General features: G+C 34.1%; 1 protein-coding gene across 1 annotated transcript; it reads right to left on the reverse strand.

Annotated features, from left to right (window-relative positions):
• Positions 1–303: 303 nt before the first annotated feature.
• Positions 304–9,524, reverse strand: LOC145286264 (zinc finger protein 593-like). The gene is made up of 3 exons (XM_080135095.1): positions 9,280–9,524; positions 5,500–5,562; positions 304–463 (listed from the first exon to the last, which is right to left on the reverse strand). Exons 1-3 carry the CDS (start codon positions 9,477–9,479, stop codon positions 325–327), a joined length of 402 nt encoding a protein of 133 aa, XP_079991221.1. The 5' UTR covers positions 9,480–9,524; the 3' UTR covers positions 304–324.
• Between the last annotated feature and the right edge of the window lie 1,972 nt (positions 9,525–11,496).

Consider the following 11,496-nt stretch of genomic DNA (forward strand, 5'->3'; position numbering starts at 1 on the left):
AGGTACTTATTTCTTTTTACCATGGCTAAAACTAAAATTGCTTTATTCCTATGACCTATTCACTTATATGGCAGGTTCAATCCTGGTTTGAGGTAGTTGCTAAACTAGCTGCATTGAAGAGAGGGGGAGAGAGAGTAGATTTCTGTTCATTTTGTTATTTTTAGCAGAAGAGCTTATGTGGAAAGGGGAGTGCACTTAATTTGTATCTAATTTATCAGAAAGTTTAAAGAATTTCACTGCATCCACTGCTATAAAAAAAACACACATTCTAAACAAAATGTTACGCTTGCAAGACAACAGACATCAGTGATAGATAAAACTTTATTAAAATTGCATAACTTCAGAATCTGCCTTTAACGGTTGCGTTTCAACTTGTATACGCTTTGGTGCAACATAGGAACCCATTCCAGCAGCTCGATCAGCTTCCTCTTGTGTGTATGGCTCGACTTTCAATTCCTTGATCCTACAAAATCAGAGAGACAATAAAACAACATTAAAAAGAAAAAAAATACACAAGAGGAATTATAGTCAGCTAACGTACTTCCTCATTTCTGGTGTAGTGCTATCGGAAAGGGTGACAAGGTAAATCAGTTCCTTCACTTTTATTATTCTTTAGAATTTCTATTGTGAAATGGTTTATTGAAATAAAATAAAACGACATTATTGAAAAGTATACAATAAAAATTAACAAAATAGTACAGATAAAAATAACACAATTAGTCTTTGCATTTTTAATAACAAAATTAAAAAATTAGATTATTTTATTGGAAATTTTATAAAATATATATCTATGAAATTATAAAAGTTTTTTTATTTGAATTTATATAATAAGCTAGTCTGGGTGGCCAGCGTTGCCTGGGTGTTTGGAGGTGTGTGCAAACCCGTATCGCGAAGGAGGAAAAAAAACATGAAAAAAAAGGTGACATCTTTGCCGTTGAGTCCATCATCAAACCAGAAGTGGGGAAGGTTTAAATTAAGGCTAGTCAATCGAAAAGAGGGGATGACTTGAAAAAATTGAAGGCGACGGAATTAATGTTTTTAGCCAATTTTTCGATATTTGTCATCTAAAGGGTTGAGGTTCAAAATGCTACCAATCTCGTGAAAATCCGTTGCCTCTGTTGAAAGTTTTAGGCAGACATACATACATTTAAACAGACAGGTGAGATTTATATTATAGATGTTTATGAAAGTATAAAAATAAAATTATTGAAATCAAAATAACAAATAAAATTATTGAAATCAAAATAACAAATAAAATTATTGAAATCAAAATAACAAATGAAATTATTGAAATCAAAATAACAAATGAAATTATTGAAATCAAAATAACAAATGAAATTATTGAAATCAAAATAACAAATGAAATTATTGAAATCAAAATAACAAATAAAATTATTGAAATCAAAATAACAAATAAAATTATTGAAATCAAAATAACAAATAAAATTATTGAAATCAAAATAACAAATGAAATTATTGAAATCAAAATAACAAATAAAATTACTGAAATCAAAATAACAAATGAAATTATTGAAATCAAAATAACAAATGAAATTATTGAAATCAAAATAACAAATGAAATTATTGAAATCAAAATAACAAATGAAATTATTGAAATCAAAATAACAAATAAAATTATTGAAATCAAAATAACAAATGAAATTATTGAAATCAAAATAACAAAATTTCAAACCATACATAGGTGTGAGAGAAAAAAAGCAAAGGAGCTGATTTGCCCTGTTAGTGCTACACCAGAAATTAGGAAGTATGTTAGCTGACTGTAACCCACAAAAGGTGATGGTGGTTCAGTGGTTAACAATATGGAGTGATAACCTATATGTCCCAAGTTCAAATCCACTTTGTTCCATAAAAAAAAACAAAAAAAACACTTTCACTTAGAATGTTGGCAACCTTCAGGTGGTCCCTCCCATAAGTACCGTATGTCTTCCTAGAAAGTATTCTGACCCAGGGAAACCAATGCCAACAGTAAAATCTTCAGATTCATACGATATGATGATGTTTTAATGAAAAGATGAAAAGATTTTAGTCAAAACATTAACAACCTCAATCACATAACTGGCCAAACATTTTGGACAAGACTGTCTTACAAATGAGACAAAATAAGAAAACAAGTCTGCTACAGAAATAGCCCAAAAGAGTCGCCAAAAATACACCAAGAACTTTCATGGCAAAAAACTGGAAGAATTGGCCAACCAACAGTGTGGCAAGTATTTCTGGATGAATTCATCCAGGATTATGTAGATAAGGAAGGTTCTATAATCTGGCTAAAAAGAGGGTCGCTCCGTTATGATCAAGAGAAGATAATAATGGCTGCCCATGATCAATGCCTTTAAGAAAATGAGTGGTCTCAGTTATGAAAACAAGTGCAGGTTCTGCCAAACAGAAATAAACAGTGTGAGCCACCTGACATCCGACTGTAAAGTTCTACTAGAGGATGGCTACTATAGGACGTGACACATTGGAGTGTGTAAATATCTCCACTGGACCATCTGTAAAATGTTGAATATCGAATGCAGCAGCAAATCATTAGAACATATACAAGAAAGAACAGTAAGAAATAAGTCATACACCATCCACAAGAACTCGTCCGAGCTCCAATCTCTGCCCCCCCCCTCGACAATCTTTCACGAAAAACACCAGTCTAGCTGAAACCACTGTCAGTAATTTTCCCCACTCTTTATCTGTGTCTAAATCAAAATGTAAATTCCATGAACAAAGCTTCTTTCTTAGAACTGCATGCCTATGGAACTCTCTTCCGTTTGCCTGTTTCCCACCTGACTACAACTTGGACGTCTTCAAGTCCAACATAAACAAATTCCTGATGAATCACCCCCTTAAGTAAGACACTTCATCAAATCTTCAATACTAACATTTACTACGATAATATCTCATTGATTACTGTACACGCAATAACCCTTATCCCTGAGTGGCCCCCAGGCCTTGGTAAGTAGTGACCTCCATGTTAAAAAACACTATCATTATGCAATCCCTATAGAACATACCTAGAAAACTGAGCTATTAAAACTAACATAGTGATATGGAACAAGAAGGAGAAAGAAGCAACCTTACTTAGTGTCTCCAGTGATGCTTGGTTAAACAGAGTTGGGAGGGAAAAGATAATGAAATATCGTCATAAACAACATGAAAAGAAACTGGAATCTTAGGAAGATCTCCATCATTCCAGTAATTATAGGAGCAACTGAACTCATGAAAAAGAATTTCAAAAACTACCTAGCAAATATACCCAGTGAACCAAGTGCAAGCGAGATTCAAACAATTGCACTTAAAGAGACAGTTAGAATCTTAAAAAGATCTCTCAGTTGGAATACCTGATTTAGCGGGTGAATGTTTGGCATCCACTAGGATGCCCCATCCCCAGCTTGAACAAACAGATAAGAAAATTGAAAAAAAGAAGAAAGAAACATAACGTACGATCCGATGATATGCCTGCAGTGCGTTTGGCTGTTTCAGACTGTGATCCTCATCTTGCTTGTTATGTTTACAGCATTTCGGCCTTTGCACTCTCCCACCTTCTTCAGATAGTTCTTACTTTCTTTCGCTCCAGACAAGGCATATTGCCACTGAAGCATAAGTTATTGTGATAGGGGCCAGATTTATAAAGTGTGTAGGGAGTTAGGCAGTAAGATGTTTGTTCACACTACATTGAAGTTTCAGCATGTTGGTACGGTTGGGGAAAATGGGAGAAGAGATGGAATTTCAAAGGCAAGCAGATTGAGGAAAGAAGCTATTAGAGTAAAAATTCCGCTACCATCTTGGGATCTCTACAGTGAATGGGGTGGGATTTTGCTATTCAGTTTGAGTATTTTTGTTGAGAACATACAAGTGCAGCAAGTTTATCGGAGCACATTCCATGAAAGTACTTGTAAAACAAGCACAAGGATGTAACAGAGTGGAGATGTGACAGGGATCAGAGCTTGGCAGACAGTGTGGGACCTCACAGAAACCTTACAAGAATTTAAAAATTAACCAGTTATTTCATCCAATGAGCCATCGTACACTTGTTCCGTATTTTAAATCTTTCAGTTATCTAACTTTTGATATCTCTGTTCTAAGTTGATTCCCAAAAGGCCGAACTCACAATTATTAGGTCGAATTAACCTGAAGATGGACAAAGAGTAGCAGGCCGAAATATATTGTGAGGGTAACAGTTTAAAAAAAAAAAAAAAAAAAAAGAGAGAGAAAATTCAATTTAATATTTTTATAGAGAGTGCCAAATCAGTCAGTTCCATTTTAAAATAAAATATAATTTTTGGAAATGATCGTACTTTATTAATTCTTTTTTTATTCGTTTAAAGATTGGAATTTTATTTTGATTTATCTATGCAAAATAATGTCACATAAATGGCCTTCATTTTCAGTTTCGAAAACATGATTAGCATGGAAGAAATGCATAATTCTTTCTGTCATTCGTCATAAACTTTCATTTTTACAAACGACAGGCTGAGCGACCTCATATTACAATCACGGCTTTTCTGGAGAAGGACATTTGCCTTTTGGGATTGGAGCTTCTGGCTGCAATGAGTTAGTGGCCATCATGGTGCACAAACTTTGTGAATATTTCACTATTCATTGATAAATGGCTCTAGATCAGGGGTGTGCAACAGGCGGCTTGCAGGCCACAACCTGGCCCATCAGACCAGTTATTATGGCCCTCATATTTTGCTTTTGATAAGATGTGGCAGAAGCTGCTAGAAACACCTTATCCTGCCTTGACAGAGTTCAAAATAGACTTCATAGCTAGTAGGGGTGACAGAGAGAAAACAACACAAGATTAACACTCATGCAAAATGGAGAGAGAAACTGGTAACGATGCGGAGAGATTGATTAGTATATATCCACTGCAGGGAAGCAGTAGTAGGGAATCATTGAACTCTTCAGATAAAAAGTATAATGTGACTGTGCAAATTTAGATGTTTTATAAGTTCAGGGTGGCAGATTAAAAGACGGATTTCTTGGTTGACAGAAACGTTGTGAGGATAATAGTTTCAAAAATGTAAAAAAAAAAAAATTAATATCTTTATAGAGGATGGCGAATAAGTTAGTTCCATTTTAAAATAAAATAGAATATTTTGTAAATGAGTGTACTTTATTAATTCATTTTTTATTTCATAATTTGAAGACCGAAATTTTATTTTCATTTATCTATGTAAAATAATGTCGTCCAAAAGCCAAAGGCTTTGTAACATGGAGAAAATGTGTAATCTTTTGTGTCTTACTTTATAAACTTTCATTTTTACAAACGACAGGTGGGGGAGCCTAATATTGCAATCAAGCTGTTCTTGAGAAGGATATTGGTCTCAGAATTAGAGCTTTCGGATGCAATGAGCAAGTGAATATTATGGTGCACAAACTTTGTGAATGTTTCACTATTAACTGATATACGACTCAAGAGAACAGAGAGAAGGTAAGACAAAATTATTACTTATGCAAAATGAAAAAAAAAATTTTTTTGCTTACCTTTTTTTGTGAGGCTTGCCACGAAAATGTTCATTCAGAGCTTTATTACTGACAAAATATTTCCTGAAGATGAAAGAAATACAATTGAATATTTCAATTAAATTTATAATTTAAAAAATCATATTCAGTTAATTAAACATCAATTGCTTTTAATAATCAAAGATATTTTGAAAAAAAACAAAAAACAAACACAAAATAAAGATTAGATTTGATTTAACAAGATACCAAAGGTGTGGAATTGACTCAAAAGAATCAACTTCTGCAAAAATTAAAAATTTCTAAAAGTTCAATTCTGGAGACCCTATTTTCTTGCCTTCACACGAGGTCAAAATTAGATACAAATTCAGTTTTAAATAAAGGGAAAATCCAGCTGCCCAAAAAGGCTACTCTGGATTGATTGGAATAAAAATTTAAAGTGCATCAGTCTAGCAGGATTCCTTCTTCAATAACATGGAGGACAGAAAATATACTACACTTTGATCACAGAAAAAAAAAAAAAACTGAAACTCAAACCCTGACACCAGCTCATGCAAAAAATGCCAATCCACAAGCCTCTGATATCATCTCTTTTTGGATTGTTTAAAATACCTATTGTAAACAATTGATGTTTAAAATACCTATTGTAAACAATTGATTGTTTAAAATACCTATTGTAAACAATTGATTGAGCACAAGCTGCTATTTGGGAAGCTATGGGTTCATACCTTTTCAATTATGAGTAGGTGTCAGGATTTCTTTACTTATACTTAAGGCAACATTCACCCAGGATGTGCTAAGTCGGCTCTGGTACAACAGCATTCTGGATGAAGACAAACCACGCACGATGGTCCTAAACAGCTGAGATAATTATAAGCAGTCAATCTAACGACCAACAGAGAATACTGTAAACTTGTAAAACAAAGCTTAGTTCAACATCAGCTTTGATGGTGTGCAACCACCTCTCGAGCTTCTTCACCAACTTTGTAGTTCTTGAGCTATTGCTTCCTGGGTTATGGCATGTAGCTTGGCTAAATTAACAAAGTCTCCACTTTAAAAGAGATTGGTTGAGGGGGATTATTCTATATTACATTCCTACTTGGATATTGGAGACAAAATAGTGTCAGTAGATCTGTAGAATTAGTCAAACACTTTTAGCCTTTTAAGATGCATAGCTTTCATTTGGTGGCATAAATTGAAAACCATGTTTAATTTCAGAAGAGTTTACGATGGGTAGCTATTCTGTACAAGTCCTGGAGGTGAAGAGTTTTTGGTGGGTAGCTGTTCTGTATAAGCTTCGGACTTTATAATTTTGCAGGCAAAGGGCAAAAGATCTTTTTCTTGTTGACACAACAAAATTATGCTAAAAGATTCAATCATTTTATGGAGCCATTCTGGTTTCTGATTAGTTGCTAGCAGAACATGGTTCCATTCGATTGGTCAGTTCCTATCACCAGTGTCTATACGTAGAACCTTCCAACTTTCAGGGATCATACCATTATTATATAAAAAATACTACAACAATCAAGTTTTGTAGTTATAGAGAAAGATCAGCTGAATAAACACTTGATGGATCCGCACTTTCATTGCTATTGAAATATCGAGTCGAGACCACAGACGAGATTATAGGTGATTGAAAGGGCACTGTTGATTTGGAAGTCAATGTCCCTCTGACTCATGGCGACAAACACTGAACTCAAAATACTTGAAGCAATCGACCTTCTCTAGGGTTTTCCCATTGAAAAGAATGGTGCTTTTCTAAGGGTAAGAATCCAGGACTGGTTGAACACGTTACTTTTTTTCTTTTTCTTTTTTAATTCACTAAGTACATAAATGAAATTATTAAATTCTAATTTTTCAAAAAGTCAGATATAATGAAGAAGGCCTACAATCTTGTGACCCAAACCCTCAGCAACAAAATCAAATTGTCATCTTTGTTTCCCTCTTCACTCAATAATTTATCTAGCGAAGCTGTGCACATTTCCCCCCAAAAAAAAAAAAGTAAATGACCAATCAGTCGCATAAAAAGACCCTCAAAGTAGATTTCAAGGCTGCAGAAAAAATGATATCATTAGATGATACAGCGTATTCCTCAAAACACTGTATCATCCAGCATTCAGAATCATGAAGAGATCTCTGCTGGATTCTAGAACAAAATCCAGCATATGCATCATTAACAGACTATCTTGCGCATGTCTGTGACATAACCTCTTCAGAAACTGGACAACAACTCCAGAATCTTTGTTGAACTCTGGAATTTGAACAGAATTTCAAACAGACCCTTTATCAAATCCACAAGGATAATATGCAATCATTTGGTCAGCCATGACTGGGCAGAACTTTTAAGTAATTTGCAGTTGTATTCTTTGTATCATCTATAATGAGGATTTAACCTTGTAGTAATCATTAATGGTGTAAATTGGGTAGAATTTGATTATTTATGGGGACGGTTCAACAAGAACTTGTTTACATTGGTTTTTTAAAGACTACCATGTTGTATTCACCAGGGAAGCACGCCAGCACGATAGTGTTCCACAGGTGAGCAGTTCTAGGAAAGGAGCTTTGTTCATGGAATCTGCATTTAGATTTAGGCACAGTTGGGGAAATTGTATATAGTGGTTGTAGATAGTCGCGTGTTTTTTGTGAAAGTTCAGCAAGTAGGAACCATAGATTGGAGTTCAGTCGAGTACTTGCCATGAAAATAACGGTAGAGCAGGCTCGTAACGTCACTTTTGTGGGAAAGAGGTTGCAGGGAAAAGAAAAAGGGCATCACCTCCTAAGTTTCGAAGCCAATTTTGAACTCGATTAAGGTTGGATAGGGCACGTCGAGCAGCTTCTACCCAGATGTGGCAATAGTACTCCATTTTAGGGCGGAGCTGGCTCTTATATAAATAGAGGACTGCATCGGCAGTGAGATACCTACTGAAGCGCCGTGAAGCGGTAAAGTGATCCAATCATTTTTCCAGCGATCTTGGGAAACAGATTTGTTCTATTTCAAATCAGGAATGAAGGTCAGTTCCAGAAGTTCGTCAAGACATGGAGCTCCCCTAAGACATGACGAAGGTAAGAGCGATTATGATGAAAGGAGAGAAGCTTAATTTTAGATGCATTAAAATTAAACGGACACTTTTTCTGATTTTGTGCGTTCTGTTCTGTCCTTGGTTAGAAATCTTTCTGAACTGAGACAATTTTATGGCGTCTGATTCTTTCTTTAACACGGTAAGTTTGGGAAAAGGTGTTATAAATAAAAAACCGAATAAAACACTGTTAAAAACTCGCTCAATATATGTTACCGTGACATAGGTTGACATATATTCGGCGGGGTTTTAATAGTATTTTGTATAGTTTATTATTTATAACACCTTTTCTCAAACTTACGGTGCTAAAGAGGGTGTGAGACGCCATCTTGAATTTTCGAATACATCGGTAAACCCTGCATGTTTTTCGAGCTGAATAAATATGTTACATTGAATAAAAACACAAAAAAATATATCCAGTTTGACAGAAAAGTAACTTATCTTGCCTTTGATAACATTCATTTGTTATAAATTTGTTTTTTGACAACTTTTTCGAATCTATGTGTACAGTAATACAAACACTGAATAAATTTTCAGTGCTTTCTTTACTTACTTTAAAACGCTTATTTGATTCGAGAAACAGGTAGTTATATATTGTAAAACAAACCTGATGTTTTTTTAAGTCGATCACTACTTAAAATTCTCCACGTTAAAAAACGACCCTGGTGTCTAACTCTGTCCCGTGGGGAGGCATAGTAAATAGGTACAATAATTATTTATTACTCACGAGCAATGGAGGCAGTAGGACTGTGCAGCGCCAGGAAGATCGAAGTCTATTTCTTGATTTAATAATTTTGCGGCCACTTCGGGTTTCATATCGTCATGTATTTGATCAATATCTTTGTAGAAACGTTTGGTTTTCCATTCTTTCTTAAAGGTCTTTGCAGATTTGTTTCGTCTCGTACCCTTTTTCGACGTTCGCGTCATGTTTACACGTGTGGGACAAAACAGGAAAAGGAAATCACCAACGTGAAGAGGTAAATAGTTTTCAACTTCCGGTTCGGTGTGGTAGCATTGTCAAACCGGGTATTTCATCGTCTTCCGGAATAAATAAATAATCTCGGAGTTTACGGTCTTACTAAAAATGTACGTCTACTTTATGTCCGTCTAATTGCTGCTGCTCCTGATGATTATGAAGCAACTTCTTTAAAGCCACTTCCGGTTTTTGCCAGTGGAAATTATCGTGTGCTATTTAAAAATATATATATATATATATATATATATATTATCTTCGTTAAAGAAAATACAATAATGTTCGGACAAGTGATCTTTTCCTAAGAATTTGTAAAATACAATAACAGATCTGCATAAAATAAAATTAGAATTATATTTAGTTATTTACACTAGATTTTGGAGGATTCAAAAACAAAAAAAGAATCGAGTTTTCGACCATTCGCATGCTGTTTGTTTTGTTTTTGCGTTAAACATTTTTGTAAAAAAATGTTGTTTTTTTGCTTTTTTTATTTTCAAAATTAGAGAAATATTAAAATAATAATAAAATACGAGTCAAAAGTACACTCTGGCCTACAAAAATGCCCGGACGGTCCCATCGACATTTCCAAGTACGGGCGCCTCGGGCGACTATCAGTTATCGAAGTATTCTAAAACGGTTTTTAGTCATATGTAAAACATATAGAAAAAGTAAAAAAAAGCGTAATGGAAGATTAGGTGACTCGTGACTACTGACTCGCCGACTCGGTGTGAGCAAATAAAACGCTATTGTTTCAGTTTTTTTTTTTTGTTTGTTTTTTTTTCACTGTTTTGTGTTCGTTTTTAGTATTATATTATAATACTCATAAAAATACATCTTTATGAAATATTTATTTATATTTGGCAAGGTTGACTTGAGATGTCCATAAGATAGCGAGCGACTGTGAACGATAACGAATGTAAAAAATGAAAATGGAACGGAACGCACATTTAAGCGAAACGAGATTATCGCGTCAATAATAATAAGCGTGTATTAATTTTTAACTAATCTGTACTTGTTATGAATATGTTAAAAAAAAAAAAAAGACACAGTAGTGTTTACTTTTGTTCTGTTTTTTTTTTTTTTTTTTTTTTCTTAGGGGTTTTGGGGTCGCTGTTGTTGTCGTTGTAAATTTACCGTTTGCATGGTATTAACCCCTGAACGCTTGGACTACGCACGAGCGCGCAGTAGCATACACAAATTTACATTGGTCGTCGCTCGTCAACAAGTACTTTTCCTAATATTAATGCGTGCGTGTTGTTTACACTGGTCGCCATGTGTTGTTTTCGCGCACGCAAAAACAACACATGGCGACCAGTGAAAACAACACGCAACACTGGATAATAAACGCATTAATATCAGGAAAAGTACTTGTCATCACTTTAAAGAAAAGTGTGGAGGTTGACCTAATGTTAATTCGTTTATGCGCTCGAGCGTTGTACCAGGGTTTAGGTGTTAATACCATGCATTCATGCAAACAGTAATTTTGCGACGGGCTTGAATATCAGATTCGTTGTCAGCGACCCCAAAACCTCCTTAAAAAACAATTGTTTTTGGTTGGGGCTATATGGTATTAAACCACATATTTACCTTTTCTTTTGGTTGTTGTTTATTTTTTCGACTAGTCTAAGTTTTACGTAACAATTTAATAAAGAAAACATACCGAAAAAATGAAATGAAATAACTAAAAAATGTTTTTTTTCTTTTACTTTGGAAAATTCAACTAAACTAGTTTCGCATAAATATTTAATCAACAAAAAAATACCGTAAAAATGAAATTTCATGTTCCATCTCTGCATAATTACCAAAAGAAAACAATAAAGTAAAAAAAGTAAAAATTTCTTTTTTTTTTTTTCGAAATAGAACTTAATCAACAATCGAGTTTTTTTTATTTTATTTATTTTTTTTTTGTAACAATTTTGTTTTTAAATACTGGAAATCTGCATGAAATAAAACTAGAATCAGTTTTTCTTT

This window comes from Euprymna scolopes, chromosome 10 (assembly GCF_053919585.1).
Source record: "Euprymna scolopes isolate OS-2025 chromosome 10, ASM5391958v1, whole genome shotgun sequence".
NCBI classification, from domain to species: Eukaryota; Metazoa; Mollusca; class Cephalopoda; order Sepiida; family Sepiolidae; genus Euprymna; species Euprymna scolopes.

Excerpts from the sequence above, each read along its gene's own strand:
- LOC145286264 (XM_080135095.1), bottom strand. The coding sequence starts at position 9,479 with ATGACGCGAACGTCGAAAAAGGGTACGAGACGAAACAAATCTGCAAAG. Across the intron at positions 5,563-9,279 it reads TCCTACTGCCTCCATTGCTC|GAAATATTTTGTCAGTAATA; the intron begins GTGAGTAATAAA and ends TTTCATCTTCAG. Across the intron at positions 464-5,499 it reads GGCAAGCCTCACAAAAAAAG|GATCAAGGAATTGAAAGTCG; the intron begins GTAAGCAAAAAA and ends CTGATTTTGTAG.